Genomic DNA, 12601 nt, shown 5'->3' on the forward strand with positions numbered 1-12601 from the left:
TCTACCATTTCTTAGCTTTGTTTTGAGAGGGACATTATGACTCACTCGAAGGTTTGCCTCTTTGGTCAAGACCCCTCCACGTACTCAATAGTGGTAATACATGGCATATTAGATTATACATCTGCATTTGTAGTGTAAATAATCTTAAAGCACAAGACTGAATACAGTAATTTGTCTCACCGTAACTACAGATGGCAAAACAGGGCCATAATACATGTAATCCCATACATACATACATACATATATATATTTTTGTATTGCATGTCTGGAGTCTTTTAGCTTGAAGAGTTTTTTCCCTCCAAAGTAAAATGTTTATTATGCAGTAAGTGACATACAATGGTTTGTAGAAAAAAAAGATGGAAAATACGTATGTAGTAAGAATGTTCAACTTAAGAAAAACCTGACTTGTCAAATACATTCTGTCTGTGAACTACAAAAGTAGTTTTTATGTCGAGCCTTGTCAACACATGTGTGGCTCTGAGGCATGCTGTATTGAAGTATGGCATAGCAGCTCCGCCCATTTCCCGCCCCACTCTTCAATGGGCTCCTGTTGTCTTTTCGAAAATGTTCCTTTTCATTCGTGAATAGGCTTAGTAGTCCCTCCTTGGTACTGCCGTGTTTGCATTTGTTACCCCCCATGACGACCGGACAATTTACTTGCGGCGTTACACGATTTGCTTTATCTAGTCAGTAACAAACAAGCATTTACAATGCAATGGTTTCGCCTTTTGAAAAGTTTGAGCTATTGGCATTGTAAATGACAAAATTTGTATTTATGTGTTGGTCTTCACAACAGATAAATAAATGGCATTGTCATTTACAATGCCAATAGTTTAATCTCTGGCAAATGCCACACAAAGACACACATACAGACACATACAGACACACACAGACCCACACACACCAACAGAGCCCCCCCAACACACGCACAAGCAGGCAACAGGGGCACACAGAGGCACAAGCAGGCAACAGGGGCACACAGAGGCACAAGCAGGCAACAGGGGCACACAGAGGCACAAGCAGGCAACAGGGGCACACAGAGGCACAAGCAGGCAACAGGGACACACAGAGGCACAAGCAGGGGCACACAGAGGCACAAGCAGGCAACAGGGGCACACAGAGGCACAAGCAGGCAACAGGGGCACACAGAGGCACAAGCAGACAACAGGGGCACACAGAGGCACAAGCAGACAACAGGGGCACACAGAGGCACAAGCAGGGGCACACAGAGGCACAAGCAGGCAACAGGGACACACAGAGGCACAAGCAGGGGCACACAGAGGCACAAGCAGGCAACAGGGGCACACAGAGGCACAAGCAGGCAACAGGGGCACACAGAGGCACAAGCAGACAACAGGGGCACACAGAGGCACAAGCAGACAACAGGGGCACACACGTGCAAAAGACACCCACAAGCTGACAGCCCAATTATCTTGAGCCACAAAATGTATACAGACCCTTAATTCGGATCACGTTTATTTTAGTTTCAAGTCACCATACCTAGAAAAGACATTATGTAAATGCAAAGATTGTTTGCTAAGTGTTTGTGAGTATATCTGGCTGCACCAGGTTTGAAGTGTGCTTACATCGGCACAGTGGCTGTAGTGGGGTTTGTGGAGGGTTTTTGTTTAAATCTGACTGGAAGGGTTGAAATGATGAGTGGTCTTCCCGCGCAGTAAATGGATTTGAGCGTCCTCCGAGATCTGTAAAGTCGGGTACAAGTCCCAGGGAAGGCTAAAGAAGGCTTGGAGTTCACAAATGTAAAGTCTAATGGAACAGAGTTACAAATAATTTGAACAAACCCTTGGGTTGCACTAGTTTGAAGCTTTACTTTAAACCAATGCTACACAGACAATTGGCCTTTGGTGCATGCGCATCAACCCACACACACACATACATATGTTGTACCCTCTTACTTTTTCTCAAAACAATGCAACATTTTTATTCACACACCCACGATAGGCAGTGCAGGCTTTAAATGAAAGCTCACCTGCCAAATCACAGCACAAGCCATCCCTCAGGGCCTGCACCAAATATCTTGCTATTGCAACCCAGTCGAGTCCCAGACAGACAACCTCTTGAGCAAGTCACCCCAGCACTGAGCACTCTGCCAAGAACCCCATTCTATGCCAGTGGGGAGGCATCATTAGCACCCACCAGTGTCCTGTTCCCAAGAGCACTAGATATGACACTACTGGGACATTCACTCAGACCATCACACTAGCAGTGTCTTCAGCTAAACACCCCACTGGGGCCTCACTCCCACCATCCTTCCTGGTTCTCATCCTAGCAGCACAAAGAGGAAACCCCTTTAATTGAGATGGCCCAGCAGGCGGCACTTCGGTGGAAGGTTCTCCCTCCCACTTATACTAAAGTACATGGATTGTGGATACATAAAATTATAAAATAAATATTAAGAACAGTTTATAAAAAATGCTGTAGTGTAAACATCATCCCGACTGCACAGGCTTACCCCTCTTATTTATACAGCTGGAGGTGGTCCTCGTCACCTTGATTACAGTTATTGCTATCAATGTTCATTGCCAACTCTTCAACTTTCCCTCTTGGCACTACACTTCTTCACCAAGCGTCCGGTGCTAGCAACATGTGATGAACTGCACTTCTTTCCTAATAGCCTTCAATAGAAGTGTCCCAGCATTGTCCCACTCAGCACTGGCACTGGCTTGCAGTCTTTTCTTTCTTGGGAGTGAAGTTATGAACCCTAAAAACCACCTTCACTCCATCCCAGCCTTCAGAAGGGACAACCATACCTCGGTCTACAGCCCCATGGGTGACCGCATCATAGATTTTGGTTGCAAGGGTGTGGAATAGGTGGTCTACGTTTAAGTTGCTCTTGGCTGATGTTTCGATGTAGGTCATGCCCAGATGAGCAGCCCAGGCTGCAGCCTCCTCACTAGGCACAAGATAGCCAGAATCCCGGTCGCTTTTCTGTCCCACCAGCACAAAGACAGCCCGTTCGGAAAGCACATTCATGGCCTCCATATACCAGTCGTCCAAGGAAAGGAAGGTGGACCGATTACTCCGATCAAAGACCAGGAGAACACCAACAGCATTACGATAGAAAGACCGTGTAATGCACCTGAAGCGCTCCTGCCCCGCAGTGTCCCACATCTGCAGCTTGACCCGCACGCCGGGCGCCAGCGTCAGCATCTTCACGTGGAACTCCACGCCCAGGGTGCACACCGCCTGCTCCAGGAAGGACTTCTCGGTGTAGCGCTGCACCAGCGACGTCTTCCCCGCCGTGGCGTCCCCCAGCAGGATGACTCGGAACTGGTAGTGCCAGTCGGCGGCGCGGACGGGGGCAGGGGAGGTGCGGTGGTGGCGGTCCATGCCTGCAGAGCCAAGCGGTGTTTGTAGTGGTCCCATTCACTGCCTGCCTGTGGGGAGGGCCGGGGGCTCCAAACAACTCGACGAAGCCCCGCCCTCCCCACACTTCTAGCTCTGCCCACTCTCCCTGTTCCCCATGGCTTTCCTCTCTCTTTCGGCCACCCCCACCCTTTCACCTGGGAAGATCGTGCTTGGCCTCCTCCTCCGCCTTCTTCCTCTGCAGGCCCCGGTCCGCCAGGGTCATCAGGTAGGCCCACACCTCGCTCCTCGGCCGGGGGGCACGAGCGGGCCCTGGGGGGGCCTGGAGCGGCCCGGGAGAGGTCCAGACGGAGCCGCTGTGTCCCGCCCGCCTCCATGGAGCTGTGTCCAGGCTCTGCCTCCAGGAAAGAAGCGGGAGGGGGCGGGAAAGGGGGAGGAGAGAGCTGACGACGGCCGGCCGGAGCAGAAGACGGGCACCAGGAACAAGCGCGGGAGAGAACGAGGGGGGCGGGAGAGTACACGAACGGCGGGAGGGGGGCGGGAGAGGATGAGGGAGGCGGGAGAGTACACGAACGGCGGGAGGGGGGCGGGAGAGGACGAGGGAGGCGGGAGAGGGGCAGCTAGGAACAAATAAGGAGACCCGAGCAGCAAGGGAGGTGCCGGCAATGCCGGAACAGTGTCGGGGGCGTTCCCGGCGTCGCGTGACGTCGGCAAAAGCCAAAGAATCTCGGGAACGCCCCCGTGTCTGGTCCGGCATTGATGGACAGGCCCCTCGTCCAATGGCTAGGCTCCATTTATGGAGCTAGCCAATGGGACGGGGGGCGTGTTCCAGAGTGCCTTACTGTACTCAATAGATTTCTCTGGAGGAGGAGCCTAACGGCTCCGCCCCCCAGCGAAACCTAAAAAGGACCACAGAAGACACATAAACTCAGTTGAGACCGGAGTAGAACATTTATAGCAATCGACAATGTCTCAACAGGAAACACTTAAACTGGCAGATTTACAAAATAAAACGGGTAAATTACAGTAGCACCGAAAAAGGGAGGCAGTCAAGAATTTTATCAAATGTATGATGCGGTTTGTATTTAGAAAATTAAATATACATCAATAGTTATATCAGCACTATTTTCAGTTTATGTGGGTGTAACCCAAACAAACGTGTGCACTTCTATGCTCTTGTAAAAAGTGATCGGCGCAAGTGACATGTGAAATATCTGCTACAGAACAGTATATTTGAAGAACAAAAATGTATCTACTGTTTTAGGCAACCACAAAAGCGACAAGAGATGCTCTGGTCGATTGCGTATTGACCTGTAATTACTTCAAGCTGTCACCAGGACTGTGTTACAGATTTGGTGAGTGCTGTATAATATAAAGGAATGAGAAGGGATAGAATAAAAAAATAGGAAAACCGGGATGAGGCCATAGGTAATTAGCATGTGGCCAAATAAACATTGCACAGATACCTGTGGTTGGGAAGGAATCCACAAGGGTATTGATGGGTTCCTATGATCAGGATAATTCTTTCAAAGAGGCAAGGCATGCCAGCACGTCCAAGAGAGGAGATAAGGAGTCTGTGAAGGAAGGAGACTTGCCATGGAGGAGAGAAAAACCTTAATGTAATGAACCCCGCTTGGGAAACACGTTAAAGTTTCGGTGTTGGCTCGACGTCGTCTGATTCTGGGCAAATCACCTAATTTCCCATTGCCTAAAAAACACATGACCAAATCCTTGTGTAATGTGACTGGTACGCCTGTAAAGCATTCCAGTACTTTTGGTCACGTTTGTGCTATATAAAAACTGCACACAAAAAAAAGAAAACGGGACAGGCAGAAGCTAACAAATGAGAAAACATGCCTGTGAGGAAAGAAGCCGGAGAAACAATAGAGCTTTTAACATAAGGGAGACGGGAGCATGGGGCAGTGGGTATTCAGTCAAAAGGGGAGACTCGTCCACATGGCAGAAAGCTGGAATCGCATACAATCTCATGGAATACTTAAACAAAAAGAAAAGTGCTTCCTAAACGAGAACAGGGGAGGCTTCTATGCCAGTCAATCGGAGAAGGTAAAGAGGCTATGCTCCAGGGGAGAGACAAAAGCAAAATGGACAAACTAGGATATGGAAATCAAACAAATCAAAAGGAAACCTTGGAGAGTGACAAAGCCAACAAATGATGAGCAGCGAGCAGACAGTAAGTCCTTGGTTAGCCCGCAGTGGGACTTTTGCAATCAGAGAGCTTGGTCTAAAATGAGATTACATGGACTAAGGTAGCTCTCTGGACCAAGGATCTAATTTATTTCTTGAGTCCAGGGCACCTTCATGCTTGAATGTTTGTTCTTTTTCTATTTTGGTAAAGTACATTTGTGAAGTTTTTGAAAGCATTGGGAGGTTTACTAAGGTTTTCAGGTTTGTAAATGGCAAAAGAAAAATCCTACAGAAGTGTTTTGGAGGGGAAGCAGTTTCAAAAACTCGTTTAGCCAAAGGTTTTTCTGGCTTAACATGTTTCAATGGGTGATACCCTTTCTAACTCTTTGAATTATAAACTTTGCCACCTGGGCAAACTCTGCCACCCAAATAATTTCCAAATACTTTGGCATCAGTGAGTTGTAGTATTTTCTACCTGTCATCCCCTATCTGCGTACCTTAACTGGAGATCATATTAATAATCCTTATTGGGAATGTACTGTCTTAAAAGGTGTAACACTTGTTTATTTGATCGAAATCTAACCAAGGATTTATGCTGGCATTCAGGCTTCTTTCAACTGCTACTTTTGTTTGTTTCAGAGCCGTCCACAAGTAGAACAACGTTAAACTACACAGATGTTTTAACACGACCTTCCCTTCACCGTTCGAACCTAAATTTCAGCATGCTGGATTCCCCTGCACTTCACTGCCAGCCTTCCACGTCTTCTGCCTTTCCCATTGGTAGCTCATCATTCTCCTTCGTCAAGGAAATTAAAGACTCTGCATCTCAGCATGACGACGATAACATCTCAACGACCAGTGGGTTTTCCTCTAGGGCATCCGATAAAGGTACAGCAAAATGTTTCACGATAACATTTGAAGTTAGAAAGTGCTTGGCATTAGCCTGTGTTGAGTAGCAAAGTAAATTGCATTAAGAAAAAGCGGTCCCCTGCTGCAATGTGGCTCCTTTTTATAGAAGAACCTGTAAGATGTGCACTTAAAAAAATACTTCCTTTGTCCCAAAAATTATTAGGTGTAGAGGAAGACGCATCATAATGATAAAGTTGATTTAATTTCAAAGTCTAGGTCGGGCAACTTCAAAAAATTCCAAATTTGCTGCCAGAAAAGTCTGTGTCTACTCCAGATTATTGCCGCTTTTCAAAACTGTTTCACCGACTTGATGTAGGTTGCTAGCAAAGTTGGATTTGAACAGTAGTGCTCTGGAACTTCATAATTTGCCATGGTCAGGATTGATCTGTATCATTATTCTTATTGTTTCAATGTCATTTAGAGTTGGTGTGCCTGAATAGTTTATTTCAGCGTAACCTGGTTATCACTTGTTTCATGACATTTGATGGTATAACTGTGCACCTTAGTCCGATGTTTTCTATATTTTATCATTGTAATGCAAGTTCTTTCTTTTGCCTGTAGATCAAGCATGTCCAGGAGTAATGTAACTTTTTGCTCTTATTATTATTTCTTAGCATGTCTTGAAGTAATTTGGAGTATTTTACCATCCCTATCCCCTCTGAATTGTAAAAGTCATTAAAATAACCCCTGGAAGGATTAAAAGTATATCCCTCTGTAAAGATAACGTAATGTTTCTTACAAAGTGTCAAATGTTCTGTGAATTGTAATTACACATGACAGCTTAGTCATAGGAGTTGAGTAGAGAGGGTATTTAAGTGTGCTGACCAAATGATTTAAACCAACTTAATTTGTAATTTGATTAACGGCCGCTTCTGGCCATCTTTGCTTAAACTGTTAACTCTGAAGTGTTCCATTAAATACTTTAGTAAATGTTATCTAGAAACAAAAAAGTGTTCTTAATCTGTGTACGTCACGGAAATATTGACCTTCTTTGAAATTCAGAGCCGTCATTTGTGTGTGACCAATATTTGTATATTGAAGGCTTTTTATACAATGGAAGTAAAACAGTAATGTTAATCTAGCTTGTGACTATTTTCTTAAGCATTTGATGCTATTTTTATTCTTAAGTTATTTCTCCTACCTCCAAAGCGGATACCTAATGGTTTTTGCAACACTGAAAAACAAAAATTACCTACCCTAGGGTGAAAAAAAAAATCCTCCATGCTTGCTCTACGTGGGACACCTCTTTGTTTAGGAGAGCGTCGGAGCCGGTAGTTTCATAAAGCAGTGCATGAATTTCTCTTTTGTGTTAGCAGTGCTCCTTGCAGGTGTTACTTCTGAATATTGGCATATGTTATGCAGGGTTTGAGTATTTTTACCCTTTTGCTTTTGTTTTTTGGGGAAGGGGAGGTTGTTCCTTTTTAGAACATGTTAAATGTTAAATCCACACAAAGGCCTTTTTAGAAACTGTTAAAATATGATCTCGGCAGAGGAAAAATTGCAGACTGATACTTAAGCTGCACTTATGTACCATCCTAGCCATCTCATAGACTGGGCATACTATTTGAACTTGGCACCGAGCAGTAACTGGACCATAAACTCTTAAGTTGCCTGCCCTTTTTTAGGTTTTGCCTAGCAAATGCGTACGAAGTACGCATGCGCTAGGAAAACCTTATGTTTTTGTCTGTGGGGTCGGGTATCCGCCCCCTCCTCCCATTGGCTAGCTCCATAAATGGAGGCTAGCCATTGGGAGAGGGCTCTGTCCGTCAATCTCGGACCAGATTCGGGGGCGTTCCCGAGAATTTTTCTCTTTTGGCGACGTCACGCTACGTCAGCCAAAAGCCCTCTGGAACGCCCCCCAATCTGGTCCGGCATTGACGGCACCCGGAAGAAGTCCAGGTGAGTGCTTGCTTTTTTTTTTGCTTGCTTTTTTTTTTTTTGCCCGTTCCCACCCCCTCTCCTGCTCTCCGTGTCTCCGGACCCCGTTCCCGCCCCCCTACCGCTGCCTCGCTCTCCGTGTCTCTGGCCCCGTTCCCGCCCCCCTACCGCTGCCTCGCTCTCCGTGTCTCTGGCCCCGTTCCCGCCCCCTTACCGCTGCCTTGTGTCTGTTCCCGCCCCCCCCTCCCGCTGTCAGTGTGTGGCCGTTCCCGTCCCCCTCCCGCTCTCCGTGCCTTTCCGCCCCCCCCCCCCCCTCCGTTGCATTGTAAATGCTTGTTAATAAATCGCATATGGGAAACAAATCCGATTAGGCATGCTGTTGTAAAGAGGGGTGTTTCTTTAGTTGTTGGGGTTCGGTGTGCGCTGCTCTCCGTTAGCACGCTGGCTTTGATATTTTAATTTATAGGGGCGTTTGGAGCGAAACGTAGGAATTTCAGAATTGACATCTGGGAAGGACCACCTAGCCCGTCTCCCAAACTCCCATAACACTTTATCTCCACTGATGTGTCTGGATATCAAAGACTGCACTGTTTCCTACAGCAACTGCTCGAGTCCCGGACTCCCTCCGCATCCTATAACGCACTGCTTTCCATGCCGAGAGGTAGTTAAGTGTATTTACGGTATGCTCCTGACTTCCTTTGCCACCGACCTTGAGGTATACCTTACTTAGGCCTGGGATACCCTTTCCGCACAAACATTTCTTTTTGTTTTTTTCCACGGTTTATACTGACATTTGTTTCCCTCATCTCCTGTAAACTGGGGAGAATAGGCTATCTAATGGCTTCTCGAAGCAAGTCACGTGGTGCAAACTCTACACCATCGTGCCTCTGTGAGTAGGCACTGTCCTTTCTCTGGAGTGGGAGGTAGGCCCCTTGAGTTTGGACAGTGCTGCGGAAAATGCTGCCCTAGTCACATGTATGGTAATATTCCTGTTTCTGGACTCATTCCGGACAAAGTCATGACCGCATGATAGCAGACATTCTTGATTTAGCTTGTGCCGGACAGTCTTCCCTTGCATCAGGAGGGCCCATCTGTGTCCTATGTAGAGCTTTATTAGAGTGAAGCCCATAGCGCTGCACACAGGTTGCACTCAACAGGACCACACAACCGTAAGATATGGAAGTTCCCTTCCCACCAAAGCTGTACATGTGAGCCACGTGCATTCAATAAAGCAGCGATAGTCATGTTTACACATAATAAAAGTAAATGATACCAGACTCCTTTAAATAGGAATCAGTATATGCAATTCCCAACTCAACAGCTGGATTGATTTTCCTCTGGATACTGCTTTGAGAGCGCATATTAAAACTGCAGTCTTTCTCCTTTGAGATGTTCTGCAGGTGAAGCATGCCCACTGCTAAATTCACAATGAAAAGCTGTTGACCTCCTTTACTTTCTCTAGCCCTCAAACACAGTGCTCCTTTCTCAATTTCTATAACTTCTGCCTGAGGTCTAGACTTAGATTGCAAACTAATGGCTCCAATGAGTTGACCTGAAAACGAGACCTAGAGCAAGTCCATTGCACTACTGCACCAGGAACTTTACTACAAGTTTGTGCCCACAAACAGCTCCAAAAACCTACGCAGGCAGCAAGCCGTTAATGAACACACACTGGTCTTCTAATTACCACCACACGTGTTGTGACTGCTCAAAAGGATCATTAACTTTTTCTCACTGAGCCTTGTTGCCAGCTCTGCTTAAATGTCTACATCCACAACACAGACTTCTTTCCACCTCCATACCGTCTTGTTGCTCGCTCATGTCCTGGTGTGCTCGCTCATGACAACACACCCTGCACAGTTAATTGGAGGCATGGGCACAGCAGTGAGGTGACACTATTTGTACATTGCTACTGCCAGGCTCGAATGGAAGAGTCTCCAATGCTGCTGTTGAGCCCTGACTAGGACTGGCACATGCACCTTGCTGGACAAAAATTCAGCCGCAACCCTAAAACAAATACGTTCGTTTTTATCCATATGTTCTGGAAAATAGACAAGTCTTGTGCTTGTGGATTGTCTGCCGGGGTCTCCATTGTGGAGAGGACTGAATTTTAAGTAATCATAAATACTGGTTGATCATGGACTTATTGTTCCTGGTGAGAGTGGGTCAGTTTCCAAGCCTTCTTTTTATAGGTTTTTCCTTTGTGGGGCGTTTTCACATTGCCGGATTTTCCATAAGGTCTCACGAGTCCAGATCCAGGAAGATAGAAGTCTTTATATTTATTAATTTGTGAAAGCCGGAAAACACCCTTAACATCTCGGCCAGTACACCGCGATGCTGTTACATCGCGGTTGTTGCAACGACCGCGATGTAACCACGCTATGCCATTACAACACAAGTCTTTACATCGACTTGCACTAGATGGCGTGTTAACATTACAAATAGTGTAGTTTACTATCCCAACACCTTCCCTACTGTTAAGTTGACTGGAGTTGGAATAGTAAATTACTCTTTTCTAATGTTAGCACGCCATCTAGCGCAAGTAGATGTAAAGAATTGCGTTGTAATGGCATAGCGTGGTAACATCGCAGTCGTTGTAATGACCGCGATGTAACGGCACCCATTGTACGGACTCTCATTGTTACATCATACATCCGTGAAAGCCCTTAGAACAAGAGTGTTATAGTAACAAGTTGATAAATGTGTCAAATACTCATTTGATGGTTATGCATAGAATTTCGGCTGATACATTTGGGTGAATGTCGTTAAGACAGTTATGGACATATTGTCTAACAATTCTCTATAAAGAGTTTTATGAATTGGTGAGTAATACATCTATAGTGCTAAACAAAACGTAGGTTTCTTTGCTAATGGTTTGTCAATGTACATCTATTCTTTTTTTAAATAAAACATTGTATTGTGTTTTTGTGGTACAATCTGGGCCGCGGCCCTACATATACATTTTGAAGGCAAGATAAATCAAAGGTACCATTACATATATACAATCGTAACACCTGCAAAACCTGCAGGTAAAACAACATAAACATAGTGCAGATAGTCCCAGATCCCATAAATCTTTGTAAATCTAACTGAATACGGGTTCAGACGGTGACCTATTGTAGTGCGGGTTGTTAAGTGGCAATTAGAATGCGGGGACAATTCTTGTCAGGGGGCCACAGATGGAAGGGGGGTAAAATGTACATCTGTTTTGAAAGACGAAAATTGTGGGCGTTCCATACTTACAATCCATATCCAAATATGCTTGTGTGGTAATTGGGGGCTGAGGCATTTGCAAACCCTCCTGTTCTGAAATCGGCAGGTGCAGCCCTAGCCACTAGGCCACATCCCGCCCTTTCTGGGTAGAGGAGCAGGGAGGACACCTTTGGATGTGCTCAGAAGCGGTGTGGTGCTTCAGTGTGTATATATGAATTAGGCTACCTATTTATGTTTAACACAGGAACAGACAGGGTCTCTCCCTTGTGTGTCAACTAACAGAGAGGGCCACTTAGGCTTATATTCGATTCAGGAAATGGCGCTTCTTCGTCTGTACATGTACAATCAGTGTGTGCGCAGGGTCAGTGGCCTGGCATGTGAGAGACTGCAGCTCTTACACAAGGACAGTAATGTCCCCACCAACCTCTGACCTTAGCCAACCATGATCAGAACTTTCTTGGCTTTCTTCTCTTTTAGGGGTAGCTAGAGCACAAACATGGCAGTTTTTGCTTTCTTTGACCCTCTTCTGTCCCTGCTTGCCACAGGTTCATTGCCAAGTCTCCAATTGGTTGCCTTGTCCTTGTTTGCTTTCTCTGACCCTCCTCTGACGTTGCTTGATTTCTGTAATCCTAATCTGTCCCTTTTTCTCTGGGGGGGGCTCTCACCTACCCTGCTTGTTTCACCTGCCTTTGCTTGCCTCTAGATTCGCTCGCAGTGTGTGTGTGTGTGGGGGGGCTCTGTGTGGGTGTGTGAGGGGGGGCTCGCAGTGTGTGGGGAGGGGCTCTGTGTGGGGGCTGTGTGTGGGGGGGCTCTGTGTGGATGTGTGTGGGGGGCTCTGTGTGAGTGTGTGGAGGGCTCTCTCTGGTTGTGTGGGGGGGGCTCAGTGTGTGAGGGCTCTGTGTGGGGGGGCTCTGTGTGGGGGGGCCCTGTGGGTGTGTGTGTGGGGGGGCCCTGTGTGTATGTGGGGGGGCCCTGTGTGTGTGGGGGGGGGGCTCTGAGTGGGTGTGGGTGTGTGGCATTTGCAAGAGATTAAGCTATTGGCATTGTAAATGACTGCCATTTATTTATCGGTTTTCAAAAAGAAAACATAAATAAAAAAATTGTCATTTCCAATGCCAATAGCTCTAAC

General features: G+C 46.4%; 1 protein-coding gene and 1 pseudogene across 3 annotated transcripts in view; one reads left to right on the top strand and one right to left on the bottom strand.

Moving 5' to 3' along the window:
* The window catches only part of NUP153 (nucleoporin 153), a 442622-nt gene that overhangs the window by 136105 nt on the left and 293916 nt on the right, over window positions 1-12601 (top strand). For all 3 annotated transcript variants that reach the window (XM_086965112.1, XM_086965111.1, XM_086965113.1), the window contains exon 3: window positions 6112-6360. In XM_086965112.1, the coding sequence (XP_086821238.1) occupies window positions 6112-6360 (249 nt within the window). The remainder of the gene's footprint in view (window positions 1-6111; window positions 6361-12601) is intronic.
* On the bottom strand, window positions 2533-3391 carry LOC147722582 (ras-related protein Rab-39B pseudogene; annotated as a pseudogene).

Source organism: Lissotriton vulgaris, chromosome 4_1 (assembly GCF_964263255.1).
Source record: "Lissotriton vulgaris chromosome 4_1, aLisVul1.2, whole genome shotgun sequence".
Lineage (NCBI taxonomy): Eukaryota > Metazoa > Chordata > Amphibia > Caudata > Salamandridae > Lissotriton > Lissotriton vulgaris.